Source organism: Mercenaria mercenaria, chromosome 2, assembly GCF_021730395.1.
Source record: "Mercenaria mercenaria strain notata chromosome 2, MADL_Memer_1, whole genome shotgun sequence".
NCBI lineage: Eukaryota > Metazoa > Mollusca > Bivalvia > Venerida > Veneridae > Mercenaria > Mercenaria mercenaria.
The window spans coordinates 96,181,737-96,207,671 of record NC_069362.1 but is presented as its reverse complement, the minus strand read 5'-3'; the positions used below and the strand labels follow the sequence as shown (position 1 = coordinate 96,207,671).

The following is a 25,935-nucleotide window of genomic DNA, read 5'->3' as shown; positions in this document are numbered from 1 at the left end:
AACATGGAAAGATATTGCATGGAAATATCATGAAAAGGATCAAGACTGACGCATGGTATTGATGCAAAAATTTACATTATATAAATAGGTTGGTTCCCTTGAGTAAACTTAGTTTGAAGCAAGTCTCTACGTAGATAATGAAGGCAAAAAGTGTTGTACCTTATTTTATAAAGAGAGTTGCTACATTTACGTGCTCCTTGATTAGATGGCACGACAGATTAATTGTTTATGTTTATATTACTTTAATAACACCCATAATCCCTTTTGGAACATATACATTTCTTATTCAACAATGAAATATTTGACACGAAATCAGGATATTTTTATTACAATCTACTACTCCAACGAATAAAATAGCATGGAACAGAAAGAAAAACATCTTAGAATTTTATTTATCAAGCAATTACAGTTTTAATTTTATAAGTGGAAAATATTTCAGTTGTGTTAATTTGATCTTTTAAAAGGCTAAAGCTTACTTTCTTAGTCAATTCCAACTGTAATATGAGCCGTGCCATGAGAAAACCAACATAGTGGGTGTGCGACCAGCATGGATCCAGACCAGCCTGCGCATCCGCGCAGTCTGGTCAGGTCCATGCTGTTCGCTTAAAGCTATTCTTTCGAAAAGGCTGTTAAGCGAACAGCATGGAGCCTGACCAGACTGCGCGGATGCGCAGGCTGGTCTGGATCCATGTTGGTCGCATACCCACTATGTTGGTTTTCTCATGGCATGGCTCATATAGTTTTTTTCACAACATGCATAAATTTTAGAAAACAGTTGGCTTCAGTGTATTATTTACAAGTTCTCAGACCATTAACAATGGATGAGGTATCAACACAAACTTACAAACTAACGGATAAAACATGTAAACATCACATCAAATGTAACGAGAGCCTCGCATCGTAAACATAGCAACAATTAAAATTACTAGATTCTACAGCAGTTTACATCAAAAAAGCAAGTAAGACTTCCTCAAACGCCGCGAGTAAGGCTCGAACCCACATCTGTGATGGGTAAGTCATTCAAAGTAAGTGACCTTAACCACACGGCCACGGACGCAAATCTTACTCATTTAAGATTACAACAGCTATGATATTTTAATTCCAAACTAAATAATCGTATAATAACTTATAAAAAATGTACTACCAGAAGTTATTGAAAATAATTCATATTTACAAGTTTATTTCATATAAAAGCACGACAAATAAAATATATATTTCAAAATGTTAAACTAAATGATAATGAAACTTTATATCTGTCATGAAAAATGGCTTACGGAAAACTTCAACTTTTAATAAAACGAGTAATAACTCTTACAAATAAAATAATCATACGATACAAGTGGTCATGTTTGCAGCTGCCATTAAATATCGTGCTAGAAACATATGAAGAATGTATCATTTAATATTGAAACTGACCGATTCGAAATTTTGTTAAGGATATTCAGAGATCCTCATCACCAAAGTAACATTATGGGTATGTATGAGTTGAATTGCAGTTACGTAAGAATTTTATTCAAAGAGACAACTAAATCACGTGCTTGCACAGAATATACAGACATTATGGTTTTATTTAACTACAAGAAAGGACATGTTTCTTATTTAAATATTTTAGACACTATTCAACAGCTCAACATAATTCTAAAAGTTACAGCTTTTTCCATGCATAATTAAATCTATTCTAAAGGTGAATGATCCCCCACCATTACTGGAAAATGGCGCTTTTGAAAAAGATTTGCAGAAAGTTTTTCCGTCACGAACACATTCCGTATTGCTTCCTGAAAGCTCAAAAACAAGCGTATTGATCTGGAATAAAGTTAGAGTGAAAAACCTTTGTAGTTTTATCTTATGAATCAAAGACAATTAAGCAGTCAGCAATTAAGGAAATTAACAAACCTAAATCCTACAGAAATATTGACGTGTAATTTTAACTAATTATGCAAAATCAATGGATTTTGAATTAGTACCAAACAATTTATATAGCTATAAGATCTAACAATCCCATTTCGAACGTTTAATTTTATTTATTTCTTTTATTTATTTATTTATTTTTTTTTATTTTTTTATTTTCGTTTTTTTTTTTTATGTAAAGTTGCTTTCTATGAATACTTTAAAAACAAACGTCAATTCATCAGTATTCCTCTAACAACAGGTACGAGTTGCCACGAGCCATTCGGTCATAAAAGCAATAGTGACACCCCCACCCCTGTTATTTTTGTTGTTGTTCGAGAAAAAATATCTCCACAATTCATAAATACAAAGAGTAAAACATTATTTTACTGCTGTTACGGTTACATCTCTGATCTATTAATTTAAACAGACTTACCCCTTGAATATTTGCTTTGTCTATCATGACAGGTTTCAGAGTACAACAATTTTTCAAATTACATGTACTTGTGATTTGCTACATGCATATAGAAATAGATTCTATCACAATCGTCAGTCGTGCTGCTGGACACATGGCAGATGTTGACGACAGCAAGGTATATTTGTAATTGCTAAAGGTGCTTCACCTCATGTTATATCAATAAAGCGAGGACCAAACTACTTAAGATATTTGAGCCGCGCCATGACAAAACTAACATAGTGAGTTTGCGACCAGCATGGATCCAGACCAGCCTGCGCATCCGCGCAGTCTGGTCTGGATCCATGCTGTTCGCTAACAGTATCTCCAATTCCAATAGGCTTTAAAAGCGAACAGCATGGATCCTGACCAGACTGCGCGGATCCATGCTGGTCGCAAACCCACTATGTTGGTTTTCTCATGGCACGGCTCATTTGTATTTGTATTTGAGGACCAAACTGTTCTTACATAAACCAGCAATATATTCAAAAAATGGAACATAACTAAATGGCCGTATCATATATTGCTTAACTTATTTACAGTGTCTGATGAATCGGATGAGTTAGCAAAAGTACATTTGATAAGAGTTAACTTGTATTTGATTTCTTTATGTTTATAATTTGTTTATTCTTAGATCCACTGTGCTATATAACTGACCCCCACGAGCAAAGAAACGAATCTAGCACCTGATCTGCAGCTTATCAGCAAGCAGGCAATAGTTGCTAAGTGTAGGTAAGCATGAAGGTTTCACATGAAAAGATATTTAATTTAAACCCAAATAAAAAAAAGCAAGACCGTACACAATTATTTTTGTTTTCTTTAAGATAAAATACCAGCATTTCCACATTTATAGCATAACGGTATTTCTTAAATAAAAAATGTGCATTAAAATGACAAATGCCCTTTTTAGTAACAGTAAAAAAAAACTTCATTGAACACATATTCAATGTAAGAAGATTATGCTATGGCTTTTGGTTAACTGTCACGCCAGGAAGTGTTTTTGATTTATGTCGGAAGGAATAAGTCAAAGAGCTTGTAATTTGTTTGCTTAATCATTTTTCTGGTCAAATATACAATAATACAGCATTTATTAGTGCTGCCTTTGTTATAATGAACGTGCATTTACATGATTCTGCGTCAGTTTTATATTTCAAAGCATTGCAAATAAAGATATAATTAATGACAGTACATTATTTAACATTATAATTGTTTGCATGTTTTACTTTGCAGATGATACTTGTACCTTTATATCCAAGCGTTGGTAACGGTTTTTTACTTTTAATAGCTTGTCCTTATGGACATTCAGCAACTTAAAAGAACTTTTCGTTATATTTAATTGATCTGGCCAATGGCTTTAAGTGTTGAAACAGATCAAGTAATTTTCATTTTTATTAAAGCTAGACATCAACAGTTAGGTTTCGAACTTTACCCTACTGTATAAGTAAGGTGAATAGTCCTCACATGAGAAAATTAAATATTAGAACTTGGCAGTACATGAAGGCTTTGCTGTCACGAACAGATTCATTGTTCAATGGCAGCGTACAGGGAAATGTATTGATTAAGAATGAAAGTAAAAAGTTTGAATGATAATCAGAAAGGAGGTTAATATCGACGAACTATATAGAAACACTGAACATGGTAGTAGATCTGATGTTGAAAACGTTCAAGAGTTTTAAGTATTGTACCATACAGCTTTCATCAATATAAAAAATATGCAAAAAGATCCTTTGGAAGCATAGAATGCAATCAGGTAGAATTATACAGACTTGGTTTGATTGAGTCTATTGATGAGAGGTAATGGAAGGTGCAACACTTCTCACGCCTCTAACACCGACTTAAGCGGAACTCTATTACACATCTATTGAATGGATTCCATGATCCCAAAGGACCAGAAAATATTACAATCCAATTACGGGGAGACTTTTTACAGCCGCCAAACGGTACTTAAAGATTGTTGTTGTGATGGTTAAAAATAATCTATAAAAAAGATCCTTTGGAAGCATAGAATGCAAACAAGCAGATTAAAAGCAGACTCGGTTTGATTGAGTCTGTTTATGAGATTTAATGAAATGTGCAACACATCGCATGCCCCCTAGCACCGGCTTAAAGGGTTCATTTTTATTTGTGTTCAAATTTGACTTCTTAACCAACTATTAAATATATGAAATAATTCCGCTTTATCGATTCATTGTAAGAAAACTACGTTGAACGCATTGGCACTTCACGAGAACTAGGTAATGGTTTTCGATTAACTGTCGTATCAAAAATATTCATTGCTTTCTATCGTGAGATTTCGTTTCGGATTTAGCCAGACGAGTTAATCTTCTTACTTGCTTGACTGCAAATTTGACAATTATAAAGCAGCTTTCCGTTGCAAATTGTCTGTTTTAATCCTTCGATTTTGCATCCTGCTAAAGCCTTAATTATTAGCAAAACAAAATTCAAACCTTTGACAGACTGTAATGCAACGTCGTTATATTTTCTTGGAATTTGAGATTATGAAGTGAATTTAATGTATCTAGATAAAGAAGTCCATGTAGACCCTAGCTGAGAGGTGTTGTTTATAAACAGATTCAATCAAACCCAGAATGTTATTGCTTCTTTGCGTTCATTGCGTCCAAAAGATCTGTTCGTTATTTATATCTTGTTTTCGCAGATTATCATGTTCCTTTTCAGACAGCAGTCTTAACAATTGTTTTCTTGAACTTCCATTTTAGCTTGTAGCCTTTAAATCAACCACTCACGAGATATCCTACTTTGGTCAATTACATCATTGCATTATTAAAAATCAGTGAATTTGTAATTTTTATATAAGCTACACATTCGAGTTTACTCTGTGAATCTGCAGCACATGAGTAAATTAACAATCAAAGCAAGGTTTTTTCGTCAGAACTTACAGACAGGAGTATTGATTCAGGGCAAAATATCAGAATACGCCTTTCAACGTTTATCTACAAATCAGTACAGAAATTGAACATGGTAGTAATTATAATGGTGCAAAATAGATCTTTTACTTTACAAATGGACTTCAAAGATGTGTTACACAATCAAAATTACTATCACAAAACGTTACATTTCGAGTTGTCAATTGCAAAAGCCTGGTTATTGTTCTTTTATTCAAAAAAGATACCTTTTTGTATATAAAATTACATAGTCATAAGTCTTCCTTCAGTTTCAGTCTATTTTAAAACTTCTCTATTCTCTATAGAAACAAGAAATTTATGAAATAAATGTAATGTTTTTAAATATCAATTAGCATCAAATTTAGACTTCATGATGCATTTTTTTATAAATGATAGAATTTAGTCAAGAAATTTACAAATAATGTTTAAAAAATCTCCTGTAAGTCCATGGTCACGTAAAAGTTAAAAACTAAAACACTTATTTAAATACTATTAACAACTTAAAAAGGAAAACCAACAGCTATTTAAAAAATCATTAAAAATACCACAACCAAGTAACTTAAAACAAATTAAATTCAGTGAAACCTGGTGCTATCTTGAAACCCAAGGACAGCACAAAAATGTAAGTCAATAAGATGATCTGATTAGCTATATTGGTGCAGGATAACCACGGGTCAAATGAAAGCCACTTTTCCATTTTGCAAGCCAGCGCGGACACAACAGTAAAACCATTTACCTTCCGCATGACTCCGAGGTAGCTTTTTAACATGAAATATTTAAAAATGATCGGCCCGAACTAGCGGCAGTGTGAGGCAATTTATTGGATGTACTCGACTGAAGTGTCCCTAAGTTTAACAGACTTCATGCAATTCAAACACAGCGCACATCTTAAGTTACTAGTATATATATTGTACCAATATTTTCTTACGTACTTTTTTCCCACAATTTTCTTGAGGATAACCAAATAAGAAACCATTAACCCTTTATCCATTCCAAATTATTACCATTTATCTGTTTTCAGCCAAATAACTTTATCATTACTTGTTATCATATTAAGACATTTAATGATAACTCTTGAAGGCATCGTGTCAGTTAATATAAACTATTAGCTGATTATGTATTTACTTGTACAAAAAATTAAAATAGTTGGAAAATATGGGGAGGGAGTGTCTATTGTCAATGGATATAATTATTAGAATCAACATTTCTAAGAAAATAGCAGTCAATCAGTGAAGAACCAGTAGGCATTATCATTTCATTTAGTTTGTTCAACCCAATTAATTGACAGTATTTCAGTGTTATACAGGGTAGTACCGTCTCGGTAGCATACTGGTAGAGCCCCCGCTTCCAGTGCGGGAGGTCGGGTTCGATCACTGGCCGCGTCATTCCAAAAACGTAAAAATGGTACTAGTAGCTACCTCGCTTGGCGTTCAACATTAAGAGGATAATACTAGGACTGGTCAGCCCGGTGCCAGTATTATGTAACAGGTAGGGGTATCATGTCACGTGTCTACGGCATGATATTCCAGTGAGTTGGGCATTGTGCTCACTGCTACAAGTAGACACCGTCGTTTATATGACTGAAAAATTGTTGAAAAAGACCTTAAACCCGAACACACACACAGTTGTACAGGGTTGTCAGTCAACCTTGCATTTCAAGTACAGCTGAAAACATATATACTAAAATCTCCCTACAAATCACCTTTAAAAACGTACATTTTACGCAGGTAGTCTTAGTGGGCACAGTGTTCTTGTTTTTTTGTGGTTATATGTTTATTTGTTTGCACTTAAAATAAAACATACACTAAGCTAATTCTGCACGTAAGATAAAACGGAAGAAGTATTGGCGTAACGTCTTTTCGGGATAACGTAGAAATAAGCAACTCAGCAAACGGGAACGTACGTCATGTTATGAATTAATGGCAACCTGTGAGTACGTTTATTAAAACCGCAACGTTAACATCTTTCTGGGTAAGATATATTTTTTAAAAACTTTGACACGTTAATTAATTCCATATGTAAACAACTTGAATAGTTTGATCCCTTTTATTATGGGCAAATATCTTAGAAATATACGGATATAAACATTTTATTTCACCATGTTTAACATCATATATTAGTTTATGATTTTGAGAAGCTTTATTAAAATTTACATTGAAGAAAAATATTCTTTTCGCAAAAATGTAATCAAATTGTGCTTTTCCCATAGGCTCACAATGAGATGTCAAAATTTTTGAATCAGTATACCAAAACTCAAGTTCACTGAAGTTGATTCATTTTAAACAACAAGGCATAAGCAATGATCTGTATTGCAACCATGCACACTTGTTTACGGAAACATGAAAGCCACTTGACTGCACAGATATACAGACAACATGGTAGTATTGGTACAGTTTAATCTATTTCATAGGTGAATGGTCTTTCATTTGACAATATTCATTATTAGAAAACGGCGAATACGTGAAAGATTTGCAGAATGTTTTTCCGTCACGAACATATGCCGTACCGTTTCCTGGCAGCTTCTAAACAAGCGTATTGATCTGGAGTGAAATTGGAGCAAACAGTCTTTGAAGTCTTTGAAGTTTTATCTTATACATCTAACATAATTTTGCAATCAGAACGGAAATTAACTAACACAAATTCTAAAGAAATATTGAACATGCTATTGTATCTAATGATGCAAAACAAATGGACTTGAAATTAGTACCAAAGATTATATGTTACTATAAAATCCTTCAGTACAATTTTATAGGCTTCATCTGTTTAGTCTGGGATTTTTTTTATTTTTTCGTGGGGGGAGGGGTGTTGTTGCTGTCATAATCTTACCCCAGCGTGCATGTTAAAACGAGTTCGTGCATTGATATGGCTATTGTGTTGTATATCATTTAAGGCAGTACCAGAACAAAGAAAAAGAGTCAAATGCATTCAACAGAAAAAATATCCATCTCATACCAAAACAAAAACACCTGTCAATTTCCTTCAAGTGAATGATAACATTTGTTAAATAATGGCAGCACAAACAAACAATTTCAATGTTTCATTGTTCTTATACGTTTCTGCAATAACATCATTCAATAACTAGCGTATATTCCTACAATTTTTAGTTACATGCATTTATTTTCAAGGCTACAATGTTTCTCTACAAAGCATAAATACTTAATAATATATAAATACATGAAGTATACATTTTGTTACTGTTGATACTTTGGTGTTAACGTTTGATGATCTATTTTTCTAATCTACTTTTCTAAATAGTTGATTAGAAACAGTACATTCTTGTGTTTTGTTACTTGTATATGTATACAGAAATGAAATCCATACCGTCAGATGCTTTGTAATACTTTTCTGCTCGCTGATATTTGTCACGTAGTGGGATATGACGACAGCAAGGTATATTTATAACTGTTACATATGCTTTGCTTCAAAGTTAAGTTATTAAGTAAGCTGATATACATTTTTATTTCAATATTAGATCACTTACTACCTGTATCCATGTAAACATTGAATACATACAGTTATACAAGTAAATTGCAATAAGCATCTCAGTTGAGCAGTTCAATATAAACACGTGTGTTATGAGTGAAACAAAACTCATAGAAATGTTAATATTTTACTTAGGGCAAGTTACGGCAGGTGCAAACATGTGTTCATCAATATCTGTTTGATAAACGTAGGTAAGTGTTCAGATGTCACGTTTTCCTAAAAGAATAGTACTGTGCGATAGGTTTAAAATAATGCTTTAGTAAACACTGTATAAAATATATAATTCTACTAAACTCCTGGAAGTTCTTTTTAACAAATATCGGTTGATGTATGACATTTAATTACGACTGTAGCGCTACATGAACTGATTATTTATTCATCCTAGTTTAATATATTTCACAAGTTTGTTTTCTAGATCATAATCAATGTCGAAAAATAAAACAGTTCAGTGAAAGATGAGCAAAGTAAATCCAGAATACAATGGCGCTTTATAGAATTGATCGCATTTGCATTGTAACAGAACTATGCTATTGTTGTCCATTTACTGTTATATCCTATTAATTGTTTTCTGCTTTACAAAAATACAGATTAGTTTCTTCCTTGTTTGACACATATTCTCCTACCAAATTTACAATTACTATGCCCCCAGATTCACCTTTTATATGACTTCAGTTAAAATCATGTCAGACAAACATATTTATATTTTCTGGTATTTTAGGATCATGGATTTCACTTGTATGCGTTTACCAAAATTCCGCCGAGACTGGTGTAAAAAGCAAGGGACGTGTTTTAAACAGACTCGTCATATTATTTTACTTTGTTGCGTATTATTATTCCAAAGCATCTTCTAATAGATTTCATAATTGTTCATAAAGAGGTTTTTCCACATATTTCTCCAGTCAACAGTATTGTTATCACTTTCTCTTACTTCCCTAACAACTTTTGTCTACGGGTATAACAGAGAATCAACTTTCTCTAGAACTCTAAATGCATTTTAATATTTTGGTTAATTAAAGTAATTGTTCATAATATTTTCTTGTTTTTATTAAAGCAGTTAGACCACGGTTACGATGACAACTCTGGGATTACTTAATGAGTAAACAAAACTATTCTACAGATCAATGCCCCCACAGATGAGTAAATTAAATTTTAGAACATCGCAATACTGCGGTGTTGTTCCGTCCCGAACATTGTCCTTGTTCCGCTACAGCTTACAGACAAGCGTATTGATTTAGAGTAAAATGTAGTTGTTATAATGTAGTTGTTCTGAATACAGCAAATAAAATTTTGATCAAAATTGTATACATCTCATAAAAAACAACTTACTGTTTTGCCACAAGTAAGGAATGATAACATTCGCCTGAGGCTGGCATCTCAAAGCAGTTATGACTCCTAAAATTCATTAAATCGTGTACAATGTTTAACTGTAAAAATTCATCCAATGAGAAGCGTTTATGTACAATAAAAGCACCAATGGTTTTTCATTATGTTTTCCAGTAGGAAAAATTAATCGTGTTATCTCCAAAATGCACACATACTATAATATGTGTTACAAACGCAAAAACGCAAAACATTTTGCTACTGGTGTGACGTCAAAAGTGAGATGTTTACATTTGATTGCCTCTATTCAACAGACGTAGATCGGATCCGCTTGCTTTGCAATTTATGGGAGGTTTCAGGATACAGAAGTCTTTAAAATACGTCTGTTTTTTTATTTGTTTATAGACCTGAAGTCCAGTGCTTACTTCCATCACCCTTCTGAACGTGTGAGGTTAATTTTATAACTAAATAGAATAAACTTCATTTGTTTTTGTTTAGACATTACTTATGTATTACCTATTTGTGAGGGATGTTATTGTTTTCAGTTAAGCAAAAATATGTTTTCTATGTAGAATGTACTCTACAAATATTGACTTAAAGAAGGACTTATTCACTTTTTGCGCTAAGGTGACGAAATGTTAAGATGGAAGGGTACGTGTGCATAAATATATAGTGGCACGTTCATAGAGTATAATGACTAGTATGTTCTTAGTACAAGCGGCGCGGTTTTTCTCTGCTGTTGTTACGCAGAGTACAACCTTATGATTAAATCATATTGCTATGTATTTCTGTGTCCACCTTCTTTTCGACCAGATAAATACGCGAGTACCTGAGATTTAGCATTAAATGTCAACTGGCGTGCTATAAACGTACTAAGAAAACGTTTAACTGTTTTTGATACGATAATTGTCTCAATTATTAATTTCATCTATTCGACCCAATATTAAGCACGAAAAGTAGAACTCTTAAAGGGCTAATTTCAACTTCTCACACTCATTAATTCTTTAAAGGAAGATTTTTAAAGGAATACAAAGACCCATTACATTTAGTTTATACTAATTTATTTTAGCTCGATTACGATGAAAGCTTCAAGCTTATTGGAACCCTCTCGAGTCCGCTTCCTGGAAAAACCGGTACTGGTGTCATATGAGAAGTCATGGTCGTGACCCCAGTGGTGCTAGAACCCACGACCCCTGGATTGAGCAGCCGACACCTTATCCACTAGACTACCACTCCCCTTTATTACATTTAATCAGATCCATATTAGAAATGTATATCATATTAAATTTTGTTATTTTTACAAAAAAATGTAATTTCCAAGTTAAATACTAGTATGACCGTATTTAAAAAGCTAAGTATACTGTAATTCTTCAGATTTAAATTTTAACAAAAATAGTTTTCGTTTCAACTTGATTGATACTGGGTTATTTCGACAACTTGAAACAAAAGTCCAGTTTTAAAATTGTGTGTAGCTTCAAAATTAGTTTACTGGTAATGCAAGTAAGATAGATAACATGATAATAATGTAAATATTATTTTACAAACATGTATTTCTGACTGATTTCATTCCAATATGTAGTTATAAAAGCTGTGTGAAGTTGCCTAAACAAACGACATACGACATTCGAAAATTTTGTATGTCGTCCATTGCGCAACATACGACATACGACATTCAACTTTTTCCGAATGTCGTATGTCGTATGTCGCACACTGAACGACATTCAAATTTTGTTGTCAAAGTTCGAATGGCGTATGTCCAATGTCGTTTTTTCACGACATTCAACTTTTTTCGAATGTCGTAACGACATTCAATTTTTTTTTTGTCAAAGTTCGAATGTCGTATGTCCAATGTCGCATGTCGCGCACAGGACGACATTCAAAATGTTCGAATGTCGTATGTCGTATGTCGCGCAATGGACGACATTCAAAATTTTCGAATGTCGTATGTCGTTTGTTTAGCCAACTTCACACAGCTAGTTAAAAATGCAACTGTTGACAAATATAATACAACATATTTTTTCTATTTGAGCTGAGTATATTAACATTTTGTCGAATTTATATTTACACTGAAATAATAATATCTTGGTTGGGCAACCAGTAAAGGACATTTCACATTACCTGTAGTGAAAATCTCACAAGACATAAACACTAAATGAACATAATATAGTTTATATACATTTGTACCAATAAAAGAAATTGTTCTTCGTGTCATATAAAATTCAGTAACTTTAGATCCATTTTGATATTCACCCTGTCTTATACCTATTTTCCACAATGGCTTGATGAAAATGAAACGAAAAGGTGTATTGAACAGTATGCATTGAAATGTATAGCATGCATTGAAATGCGAGCCGACTGTATTCAGACACACTAATATTGCCGCATTTCGGAAACCGGTCCGCAAAATAAACGTTCTTCTGTTTTCAAATCAACATCTCGAAAACATGCGAATATAAGCATAAAATATGTTTGATTTTGTGTAAAATACATTCCACAAGAGAAATTCTGTTGACGTGGCCCCTGGGTTACGTGAAAATGCGCTAAAAGTAGAAAAAGGATTATTCTGATTGTAAGGAACAGTTATCGAGTATACACATGAAAGCCTATTTCTGACCGAATTAATACTATATAATCATAAATCAGTGTAAATGATAAAATGATTAAATTTTGAATAAATACATTGACTAAAATTTGTTTAACCGCCTTAAATATTAAAAAGATATAGTTATTGAATATGGGGAGGTGCGACCGCTACAGCTGGCAAAACTTCAACTCAACCGGTTTGCGTTTGCTATTTTGAAACTACTGTATATATAACCAATGAAGTATTATCAAATGGAAAGTTCGTATTATATACAAGGAGTGTTTAGCATGCGTTTTGGATATTGTTTATCCGTTGAGAGATGGGCTTTACTGAATTCATAAATGTTTAGATTAAATCTTTCCTGAGGTGCATATAGCAACTTATTTTATCAGTGATCAGCCACTGCGATTTTGTCAGCATCATCTAAATGCCAAATAAACCATTGGATGTGGGCGAGACTTATGCGATGACATTCAAATTGAAATATTCAGTATTACGTGCGCAAATTGCAAAGCTAATTTACAACTTTCTCATATCACAATTTGGCATTTACTTGACACTGCGTCAACCGACTATTTCTCAAACCTCGTAATAATATCGAGCTATACAGTTGCAAAAAGTGTAAAACCATGTGTGAACTTGTAGGCGAGATGACTTTGATTTAAATAGAAAGTTAACTAGTGCTAGAACTTGGGGCCAACAGATTTTAGATAAATAAAACATTATATTGACTGTATGATACCATAGTATGTTTTGCACATTCTGAAGTAAAGAGTATACTAATGTTAAAATAATGAAGGGAAATTTATTACTGCGCATGCAAACTATCACGAAGCATACAGGCTTAAGCTAAATACTTACGCATCAACAGACGAACATACAATGATTTAATTTTAAACTGAAGCTAATCAATTAAGACATGCGTTGCATAATATACTATGAGAAGTCATTAACTCGCCAGGTATATTTGATAAGCTCTAAGTTATTGTCTTACGTAGAAATGTATACCTACTTAAAAGTGAGAATGTAATTATTTGCACAAACATGTACAAAGCTTTAGTTTCAATGCTTCAGCTACAGTTTATTCACCTTTTTCTTACACAGTATGTTTACCTTAATTGTGTTGTCCAAGGAATCATTGTAACTCTCTACTTTCTAGTTACAATTAAAGAAATATATAGTTGAACATACTGTTTGAACTTGGAGATTGCAATCATTTACCGCCCTATTTGATAAAGATAGGTAACTAAAATTCATTGCAGTAAAAAAACAACATTACAATGAGCTTTCAGTCGCAATGTCTTTTTTACAACAGTTAGTATTAAAAGAAATAAAGGGATAATTGGATATGTAAACTAATATCTTTCCAAGTATTATAATATATAAGTTATTTTATTATCTACATTCAAATATTACACATGCCTGACATACAGAACTATCATAATATGCAGAAAGCTCTACTACGAAATGCTTGGTAAAATGGTAATACTGACGCTATGCAAGTTGATTTAAAATCTACTCATGAGTTGTTTGGCTCAAATAGGAAGCTGCAAAAAGTCGTACTTATTTCCAAACGATTATCTTTCATGATATCGACAGTGAGTACTAGCACATCGCGTACAATTTTCAGATATACTCGCATGATGTATTTCCTATATGAGGGCTGATCATGATGTAATTTCACTAAAGCAAAGAATAGGTGCTGGTAAAAGTCAAATTTCTTGACCTATTTGCAATGTTTAGAAAAACAGCATCATTTAGCGTACATATCGAAATATAAACCTATCAGAATGGCAAAAGCCGCCTGTCACTGACGTTACTCATGTCGGAAATCGACGTTTTTTTCACTAAGTAGTAACAAGAGTTGCCACTACATAACGAGATTTTACCTACAATGATGTCACCAAAGTTTTAACGGAAGACGACAGAAAGACGCTACCACATCGTTATATCGTCATACGGTTTGATGCGAAACTTTGATGTTTATTAGTGATTGTTTATTTACTTTTTAACATTGTTTCAATATGTGGTGAAATAGTGTCGGGATATACTTTAAAACTTTTACGTATTTAAGACGAAACAATTATAGAAAACAATTATAGAAAACAAAGAAAAAAATGTATTGTCTCTACATGCCAAGTCTATGAGAATTTTACTCAATTGTGTTTGTTTCTTACTTAAACATAGCACAATCAAATTTCTGACTAGCTATAGAATGTTTCCCTTAACCCACTAGCACATTGTTTTAGAAAGAAATCTAACCACTAGCAAAATTAAACGATTCATTTTAAAGACTGCAACGAAAAGGCATTGTCGAAACGGAATCATATGACACGAATTTAAGTACAACTTTCATTGGATCAAATTCCTTATGCGCTTTTGCTAAGTAAGAAAATTACAATTTCGTCAAAAAGCATCACAGAGCACCTATTGTTTCTATAAGCAATAAATGTGCAACGTGTGAGATCCAGTTGCAGAAGTTCCAGGGCACAATAAGTCTCTTCTACAATTTCCTAGATGTTATGTTTGAGATAAAGATATTTTGTAATCATTTAATCTCTAATCTCTGTAATGCACAAAGTATTTATGTTTTCGAAATACAGAAAGCAAAGCATTTCACTGCTGTCATAATTTCGTAGTGCGATGTTGATATTTATATCTGATCATCTGGAATTTTAACAGACGTGCTGTATATCTTCCCTTAACATATATCTTCCCTTAACATTTACAGTGTAATGTTTACATCATGTTCTATAGTGAAATCGTAAAACGGGCTTCTGCTTTGATATTTGTATATAAATTTGTATTTCATTGGTACGTAATCAATTTTAAGTGATACCTTTTTTGCACAGCATGCAATCAGGGTTTGGCCGGGTCTTGTGCATATGTGCACAATTTATGAAATCAACAAAGTATGAAAGCAATTTTGATATCATACGTGTTTTTGTTAAAAATGGCAATTAATGGTTTTCAACTTCTAATCCGTATGCCCCCATAAAATTGCTTTTAATGTTTCATATATATTAAAGGTGTTGTTATTATGTACGTTGGATAATTTGTTCTACGTATAGGTTTTAGATGGTTTACATGTAGACTTTCGGGAGTCTAAACAATATTTTCTTGGGTCCTGTCGCCATCGAAACAAGTTCCTCCTGTTTGGTTCTCTTTATTGTAGGTTACGGATAGTGTGAACTGGACTAACCTAGTGGGCTGTGACACAAGCCAAAGATGCAGTATCTTATAAATTTGACATTGAACTGAAAAAATAGAAATACATATTATCATACTGTGCCACAATCAGATATACAAACTTAATTTGATATTCAATTACGTTAGGTGATCACACTAAAGCACTTAATCGGCAAATTATATTAGCTTGATATCAAAGTCTTTGACAGTGGTGTAGATACACACTGGTGTGAGTAGCAAATTGGATTTCAGATTAATAATTCATACAGAAACATTTTCTATAATACGCATCACATCACATATTCCATGGCAATAAGATATAAGACATATTAAACTTCTGGAAAATGTTATTCAACATTTTTATTAGAAATACTATATAGTTCTTTTCATCGTACTAAAACATTGTCTTTCGGCAAAAGAATGTGATTACGAGCTTTCTTTTTATCAAACTCTAAAGAAATAGCATTCATACATTTGAATACTCTTACTTGTATCCGGGTCACGTATTTCACACGGTTTTCATACAAGTTTTAAATATTTGTAAAATCTCTTACAAAATTTATTAAAACAGGAGACACTGCAACAATTGTATAGCACAGAGCATGATTGATGAATAGATATACAGTAAGTCTCTACGCTTTCGTTTTTTGTTGTTTTTTTTTTTTTTTTTTTTTTTTTTTTTTTTTTTTTTTTTTTTTTTTTTTTTTTTTTTTTTTTTTTTTTTTTTGTTTTTTTGTTTATTTTTGTTGTTTTTTTTGGGGTTTTTTTGGGGGGTTTTTTATGGCGCGGTAACACTTAAGTTTGAGGTTCTGTGATGCTTTTCTACTAAATCCCACAAAAAAACCGGTTGGGACGAGGTCAGTGAACTGTAGTCTTCCAAACTGCCTAGTCTGCCTTTAAAATGCTCAGACTCCAAATGAGTTATGGAGTACATTTCTGACACCATTTATTTACTTTAAACAGTCTTACATTTTGTCACTAATGATAGACCGTATCTCAGTGGGGAATTAATTTCTTGACATTGCCTTTTCTAACTAGCTGAAACTTGGATAAATGTGTGCCCTCTATACACATACAAAGTTTTATGAACCTAGCTTGAACAGTTTTTGAGTAATTGCAGGATCCAGATTTGCAGACGGACGGAAGGACTGAGGGCATTTCTTTAGTCCCCTCTGGTGCTCCGACGGTAGGGGACTAAAAATATCTTTGGTTAACCTATGTGAAGTTTTGCAATGCAGATTTTTTCAATACGCCTACATTATTTTTTATTTGTGTATAAGTTGTGATTTCACAGCTTACGTACAGCAACCTGTGGAGAGTTCTTTATTAAGGTAGTTCTGCACGTTTGATAAACCGGTGATAGCGTAACGTTATTTATCCGGAAAACGTAGAATAAAGCCTGGATTCGGCGTACGAAAATGAAAGTCATTTCAAGAATTAATCGCAACCTGTAAGTAAATTTATTACAATAGCACTGTTACTATATTTCTAAAGTCAAAATATCATGGTCAAATATCTTAAAAATAAGCACATGGACCTAAACATTTTATTTCATCAAATTATAGGTCATGTCTTTATTTATAACTGTGAGAAGTTTCGTCAAAATCTACATTATAGAAAAATTTCTATTCGCTGTTGTGAAAGTTATGATTTTCCCATAGGCTCCCATTATGAAAAATTGCGTGAGGTCCAAGTTTTTCAAATCAGTCTAGCAAAAAATCAAACACACGACCCTATTTGCGAAATTGTGTAGGTATATTCGGAAGTTTTGAAAAATCAGAGTTTATTCAAATTCTACATTGTAGAAAAAAATTCGATCCAAACGTACAGAACTACCTCAACTAGTGATATCTAATTAATGCTACAACAGCATGTTTAAAGGTACATGAAATGAAAAAAACGGTGCATTACTGTAGACAAGCTACGAACATAAAACTGTTTCGTTCAGCACAGATTAGTATCGGAGTATCAGAGTATTTCACCAATTTTCTTCGCATAATGTGTTTGTAATAAGGGCTATGAAATCTGAATACTCTACATTTAGATGCGTATGAAATTGAGACTCTACAATCAGTTCAACGGAAATTTATCATTTGTTGCTCAAAATCTGGACACCACTGCTACATTTGTTTAAAAAGTCGGTATGCTATATGACGTCATTTAAGAAATAATACATAGCAGAATCTTGTTTAAATAAACACGACAAAGAGGTTATACGCGGGCAGAGTATTTTCTTATATGTCTTTCATGTGAAGAAATGTGTTTGAATATATCAAAACATCGTTGTGTTTACTTATGTGATTATTCGGCAATGTGCTCATACTGCTTTTTATTATATGTTTTTCAGCGTATTATCGAAATATTACAGTGGTAATATTATATAATATCTCTGGTCAAATATATTTTTCACTGATTAGAAACTATAAACTGTGTAAATTTAGTCAAAACATGGAATAAAAAATAAATTGATTATTTTACATGTGAGATCAAAATATCTTTCACTCTTACATTTTGAAAATATTGCATCTAGTGTTCACTCGTGAAAGATATCTTGCACTGAAATAAACAAATATCCTCTATATCATTAGAATAAGAGCGCGGCTGCATTTAGTATTATATTTAAGCCACAATCGAACTGTGTCAAGGTAACATTTAGAAAATCTGGTACTTATTTAATTAAACAAAAAAGTCAGTTTAAACTAAAAAAACATGATCGATCCCCACTTATTTACTCTCAAGCTTTTATCAGAATATTATTAATGAAGCGATAAAGTTTTCACTTTTGTTTTTGTCGGCCAGTAAATTTAACAGTGTTAAGTGTCAATGAGCTATGGCAAAGGTTGTTCATTTAGTTATTGCAGATTGATATATATTTAATGTTAGGTACAACACATGTGATTACAGGATTAGCCGTTTTATTAATACACATAAACGAACACTATGCACCTCTAAGTTTTGTTAATAGGACGTCCTTACTAACAGGTAAATGACCTTTGTGGGGAAGATCAGTTTTATCCACATTTCAAAAACTTACGCGTAATATACTTAAAAACATTTGGCGTGTATTTGGGAGAATATAAATCTTATTCTTGACCTTTATAGCGGCTTTAGATAACACGAGGTATGGTCATTCAAAAATAAGATGTACATTTATAAATTAAACGGACAAGCGCCGCATTTATTCGATGAAAATATTGATTCGAAGGCGAATGAAACAAAACTATTAGGAAAAGGCACCTGCTTAAGAAAGCTAACTAAATCATTTAAAACTTCATTGATATTATCAAATATACTGGAATTGCTTAAATACGTTATTCTCCGTCTATGCAAATTGATGACTAAATAACTTTTCCGAAAACAGCACACTATTTATTGTGCTTTTTCTGTTTTATTATTAAACGTTCGCCTAATTTTGGAACGATAATACACCGGGAATAAATGTACTCTTAAGCTATATATGTATCTTGTTAACCTATTAGGGGACACTTTGTGAAACAACTGAACTTTAACAACAGTGTATGAGAAGTTAACATATGTTGTGTTTAGGGAAAAACTGAATAGATAAAGGTCAACTAAAGAGGTTAGTGACTATTAAAGTGCAGCAATCATTAACCTATGTATTCAGTTCTTTAGTCTGAACACCATTAAATCCAGCTATTCTTTATTTTTTAGCTTGCCTATTTCAATTCAGATACATTTGTTTAATACTGTTGTTGTTCCAATACTATTATACGGTAGTGAGGTTTGGGGTACGGAGCGGATAAGTATAATAGAGCAATTTCAACTTCGGTTTTGTAAATTGATTCTAAATTTGAAATCTACAACTCCTAACTGTATGATTTATGGAGAGCTGGGTTTACAGCCTTTAGCATTACAAGTTAAGGCTCGTGTATGTTATTGGTGTAAAGTAATTAATTCAGGTAGTGTTAAGATATGTTAATTGTTGTACGATACAATTTTCTATTTGCATATGAATCGTACACATTCTTCTTCTTGGATTTCTTTTGTAAAAGATACACTTGATGAACTTGGAATGTCTGAATATTTTCATGCTAGGTACATAGATATTTATTGTTTCAAAACAACTGTGAAAAGTAGGTTAAAAGATCTGTTTTTGCAAAATTGGCATGATAGTGTTGTCACTTCACCAAAATGTTTAGTCTATCGTACTTACAAAAAAGAATTTGGTTTTGAGGAGTATCTTGATTTATTACCTTCTAATTTAAGTAAGTATTTGTGTAAATTTAGAACTGTGAACCATTTGTTGCCAATAGAAAAAGGTAGGCATTTGCATATAGAGCGCAGTCAAAGAGTCTGTCACCTCTGTCCGAAGCAGGTACTAGGTGATGAATTTCATTATCTTTTGAAATGCAGTAACTTCTAATCCATTAGAAAGAAGTTTATTCCAAATAATTTTACTACTCGTCCTAATATTCATCAACTTGATAACCTCATGATAGTAAAGATAAGAGTTTACTTGTTATTATCACTGTTTTGTAAAATTTTAATGTCAAATTTTAAATAGCTCATTCTCCAGATTCAGTATTGTCTTCTAGTATTTATGGTTCGAGTAACTACTTTACTTGTAAACACGTACAGATGGTATTAACATGCTTCAGTTTTGGGTATAAGGTTGTATACCGTTGTTTTTTCGATCTCTGTTATAACATGTAAATGTTTTGGACCCCCCATTATTGCGGTTTATATGCAGTTCAAGGGAGAACGTTAAGTATTCAGGTCAATTAATAGGCAATATTTGGGGAATACACTCTGTCATTATTTCTGCATAAGTAGTTTTTGAGTTATCTGCCTTTCATCTTTGGCTATTTAGTGTAGTTGGTCCAATTCATTTTTTTTCTTAGTCAGACATTGTACCGCATTTTGTTCAACATTTTGCACAATATTTTACAATATTGATTTGTGACTGTTTCATTATTTCACTTTGTTGTATCAACATGCATATTATATGCCATGGATTATGAATAAATCTGAAATCTGAAATCTTATAAAATTACTTCATAATGTTTTTCGACATTTTCTAGCATTTCAGAGACTTACATTCTATATAAATATCGCTTCTATAGAAAAGAAAAAGGGGAGTATATTTTATTAGAAAACTACAATTCGTAAAAGAAAACCTTCTCAGATTTTACTCCTTTGTATACAATTTACAATTCAAAGTTCTTAGCTTTTCAAAAAAATATCAATGAAATCTGAGAGTTCGCTTCTTTTAATGTCTCTTTTCGAGACTTAAAGTTCTTATGGCGCCATTTGTATCTAGCATGCGGTAGGAACATGCCGATTTCGATAGAATTCTATAGATATATTTAGTGTTGAGCATATTACACTTGGCAATTACCTTTGCTCTCTAGTCCTCCATATTACTTGACTAACGGACGGAAAAATAGGTGTATAAATGGGTAGACAAACGGACAAAATTGAACATCGTGCATATTTCCTTTATTGTCTTTTATCTATGCACCAGATTTAATTTTAAAAATCTCTTGCACTTTTAATACAGCACAGGATATTTAAACTACCGATTGCCACAGCCATCAAACGTACCAACAAAATCAAGGGAAGTGCATGCTCTTTCTTTTGTCTTCTGTCGATATTTCAAGTTTCATTAAAAAATCTCGTGTACTAATCAGTCATTATTATCGCATACTTTGTGACTCGCGGACTAACAGCAGAACGGACGTGGAGAAATCCGCTATTAAAAGAACTATCCCAAGCTGCCTCCCCATACTTTGATTCAGTGTTGTTATAGTTTCTGTGGGGATCATGGAGTGCATTCAATATCTTTGCAATAGAATTCTGCTAAGCCAGTGCTATGGGGGCGTGAGGGGTGTTTCATATTTCATGACCTCTCATGAACATACATAATCAAACCAAGTCTGCTTTTACTTTGCTTGGTTGTGTTTTATGCTTCCAAAGGGTCTTTTCTCAGATTTCATTGCTATTTTGTTTTGAAAAGCTAAGAACTTTGAATTGTAAATTGTATACATAATTTATTGGAGAAAAATTCAAAGACATTCGACTACGGGAAAATGTCTGCCGTGTTAAAGCAGTAGAATCTCTTTCCCACAGTAACAAGAATAACGCCACTATACAACACAGATGAATGCCGATATAAATACTCCAACACCAACAATAAAATTCACGGATAGAGCGGACTCAGTAGTCCAATAAGACGCCGTACTATGGAACTAGGGCTTGTTAGGGCTTATTTCCGGCAGTTGTTTCTGCGCAACCTTTTGCGCAGCGGCCGTTCGGTTACTTATAGATTCTGTTTTTCGTTAAACAAAAAGATTATTTTAGGCGGATTCAGACACTTTGCTTTATCGGATAGAAACTGGTCATGTTTCAGTCGGTAAAAAGCGAATTGGTCGGTGTCTATAAAAAGCAAATACAAAAGAAATGTTTCTTTTATAATTACAAGTAAATTCTTATTCATTGTATTCGTATTAGCATATTCAAGTGCTCCGTAAGAAACGCGTGTTACTGGCGATATTTCTGAATCAAACATCCAAGAAAAGAAACAATAACGGCGGATAGTAGCGTTAGGCAAAAATGAAGAAAAAATAAAGAAATATCTAAGGAAACCCATGCTACATTGTATTTATACAGTAAAATACATTTTTAAAAGGTTGTGTAAAAATATATAGTTTTTGTTACATTTTTAGTATATCTGAAAGTTTTTCCTTAAAAAAAAACAGAAATTAAAGAAAACATTTTTATTCATGTAATTTTTGGAATTTATAATAAACTTTAATTACTTATGCTAATCACATAATACTGTATGTACTGATGTAAAAAAAATTAGAAAATTAAACCAATTTGTCATGTAATTTACAAATAGTTTGCTTCAATTCTTGGTACCAATTTCCAACTGGTCATTCACCTACACTGTCCAAAACAAAAAAACGGGTATGTTGATATGGCTTATGGTCGCGAAAGTGGTCTAGTACAGATTGAAGTAGATATATGTAAAATTTAAATAAACAAGATATGTCCGTACAAAACATTCAAGGACATTGCCCTCAGTATAAATCATTATTAACAGTTTAATTGTTCTTCAAAATTAATAGGATGTTTAAATTAATGACTTACATAACAAAACACTTCGTGCTCCTTCATTAATTTATAAGATAACGCTTAATATAACATGTTTCTCATTTTTGTCTCACAAAGATGGAAAAGTATAAAGAAATAATAGTTAGCAGTCGAAAACGTTCAGCATACAAATTACATATAAAACTTTAATTACAGAAAACAAGATACACTTACTTTTTTGCCACAAGTAAGGCAATGGTAATCTCATCGGAGAATGGCATCACAGTGCAATAATACGTCTGTTCCTTCTGCAAGAAAATTACTTTCGCACTACTCGTGAAACTCGGTAATTATCTATTATCGCCAAGAGGTACCGATTGTCTTCCAGTAAGCGCATTTGCACTAAAAGGTCACGTCTTGAATTTCTAAAATGTTTTTATGCGATAGACATATAGGATAACGTTATCTCTGAAGTGCACAAATTCTTTATGTTTTGAAAATTCAGGAAGCGAAACATATAACCGATGATATGACGTCATAGAAAAGTTCTGTAATGTTTATATGCGTGGTGGTCTGTTTTTCGACGCAGTCTTACCGAAACATTCTTGTTGTAATTTATGTGATATGTTATTGGTGCAATCGTCTAAAAATGGCAGGTATTTTGTTATTTGTATATGAGATTGGTTTCCTTGTGTACGTCAGTCAGACAGTCAATAGGAACACAAGAACGTGATGATGAAAAACACAGCTAGTTCACTGAAATTATATTTAAGTATAACCGGAGATTTATAGATATGTTCGTTCTGCCATTCTGTATTTACTAACGAAATGCTCTTTCTTTACGTACAGTGTATATGTGATGTATTCATATGACGTAATATGTCATTGCAGTATGTGTAATACGGATAAGAATACACTAATTGGTTGGGTTGTTATGATGAGACGATAGTAAATAAATTGTACACGCACCTTATAAAATAAACAGACTATTATTGAGAGTTATCATACAAAGCTATACCCATATTTAAAAAAACATAAACGCGCCAAGAATGGTAAGGTTTAAGTATCTTTTAAGAGAAAAGTTTGTTTGACCTGTGAACGCTGTGGAATTTATTGAGGTATGACAGCTCACCTGTTGGCATGGAAACACATGTAATAAGGCTTGTTTATATTTATCTTTTAAAATGCTACCAAAATATTAGCCAGAGATCAACAGTGAAATAAAATAGCAAGTGACCTACGTAAAACCATGGAAAATGCCATTTAAGATTGGTTTGGACGCCATTATCTGACTGGCTTGTCCGTTCCGTTTGATCACCATTCCTTATGTCTGAGAAATACAGTACCCTTACCACAACAAGACTGACAAAGCTTAAAACTATGCCATGTCCCCGTCTGTCAACATGTATGCGGGTGATTCAATAAATACTGCCACTAATGATCTTTCATAGAAACCACTGTACTACTTGGTAACGGACGATTACTCAACATACCAGTGAAAAATAGATTTAATTCAGTAACAGTTGAGCAAGTTATCCATTGTTGAATTACACTCACTCATATACAGTGGCTTTATTTCAATGCTATAATTAAACATGAGGAAACACAAGATACACGGATGCATTAGTCAGTCTTCTTCTTTAAGCTATGAAACATACATGCACTCTACACTTTTGCATTCGATTGGGAATTTATAAAGCAAAACAGAATGTAGTTTTTATGTTTTCAGGTAGACATATTTTACAGAACACATACTTTTCATCAAAATTATATTAATCATAATCTAGGACTCTTTGACAAAAGAATAAGACTAAAAAGGAGGGGCCGAAAAGTGGTGGTGGGTGGGGGTGAGAAATGACCAGTTTTGATATCGTCAAAGGATACGAAATGACCAAAATGGGGACGAGATGACTGTAAATCGTCCGTATCAGAGTGGCAGAGTCAAACTGTGGAATTTTTCATCTACCAATCACAATGTACAGTTTTAATCAGCTGTTAAATGACCTTCACCACAGATATAAACAGGAAGTAAAGATGAAATCAATACCTGCCTTCGGCCATAAAAATAGACACCAGAGCTTACATTAAAGCCTGGGTTTGTTTGCGAGTATCTCCTAAAGAGATATTTACTGAATTATGTGAATTATGTTGTATCCATGTTAGTTCTGTAGTAACTTTGAGAATAGAGTTTCGTTTGGTTAAAAAAAATTAACGGGGTCAAAATAGTCTTTAAAACAGTAACTGTCAAGGTAGGCCTCTTGTTCCAGTAACAAAGAAAAACACTGCTGTCGTTGTTGATAAAGAGGAGGATGGTCGTAAACTATTTCCCAAATTGCTCGCACTATAGACATTTCAGAAGGAACCATCTATCATATTCTGACTGGCCGTTTAAAAAGTTAAAGAAGGTTTATGTTAGATGGGTTCCCCATTTGTTGGCACCAGACTAAAAGCCCAAGCGTTTAAATTTCGCCAAACAACTGCTGAAAAAATAATAAAAAAATAATATCATGCATGTCCGGTCATTGCAAAAATAGTCGAAATGCGCAAAGAATGTTTCCTTTAGTTCTCGTGGTTTAGTTATATAAATTCCTTCAAAAGAGAATAAAGCCGTCACAAACAAGTTCTATAAAACAAAGTACTTACAACTGTCAAACAAATCTATCAAAATAAATGCCTAAGTAAAGGTTTGAAAGGCATACAGCTTATTCATGTCAATGCATCCGCCTACAAAAATGAAGTTGTAAGTCTTTCTAAGAACATGAAAAGGTTATTCAGGTCGAGCACAGCAGTTTCTGTGCAGGAAGAATACTTTGAAGGGATGCTGGGATCTGAGTAATAATTAAGGAAGACCAATGACAAAATTTATTGTTCATCCAAGAAACGATTGCGTTCTAAAACCGGACTTACACTTACAACAACAGAAGATTTTAGCAATTTAGCAGAATTGGAAGTTCCTCGATAAAATAAACTTAATTGATTTGTGCCAGAGACGAACATATCGAGTCAGACAACAGTGGTATTGAAGAAGCTTTTATAAGATGATAATGTGTGTGATGTTA

At 32.9% G+C, this 25,935-nt stretch overlaps 1 protein-coding gene across 1 annotated transcript in view; it reads right to left on the bottom strand.

The window, feature by feature from the left end:
* LOC123564646 (GTP-binding protein Rhes-like) overlaps nucleotides 1-23,340 on the bottom strand; it is a 53,836-nt gene extending 30,496 nt beyond the window's left edge. The window contains exon 1 of the mRNA XM_045358370.2: nucleotides 23,111-23,340. Within this exon, the coding sequence (XP_045214305.1) occupies nucleotides 23,111-23,157 (47 nt within the window). The 5' untranslated portion in view covers nucleotides 23,158-23,340. The remainder of the gene's footprint in view (nucleotides 1-23,110) is intronic.
* Nucleotides 23,341-25,935: the final 2,595 nt, after the last annotated feature.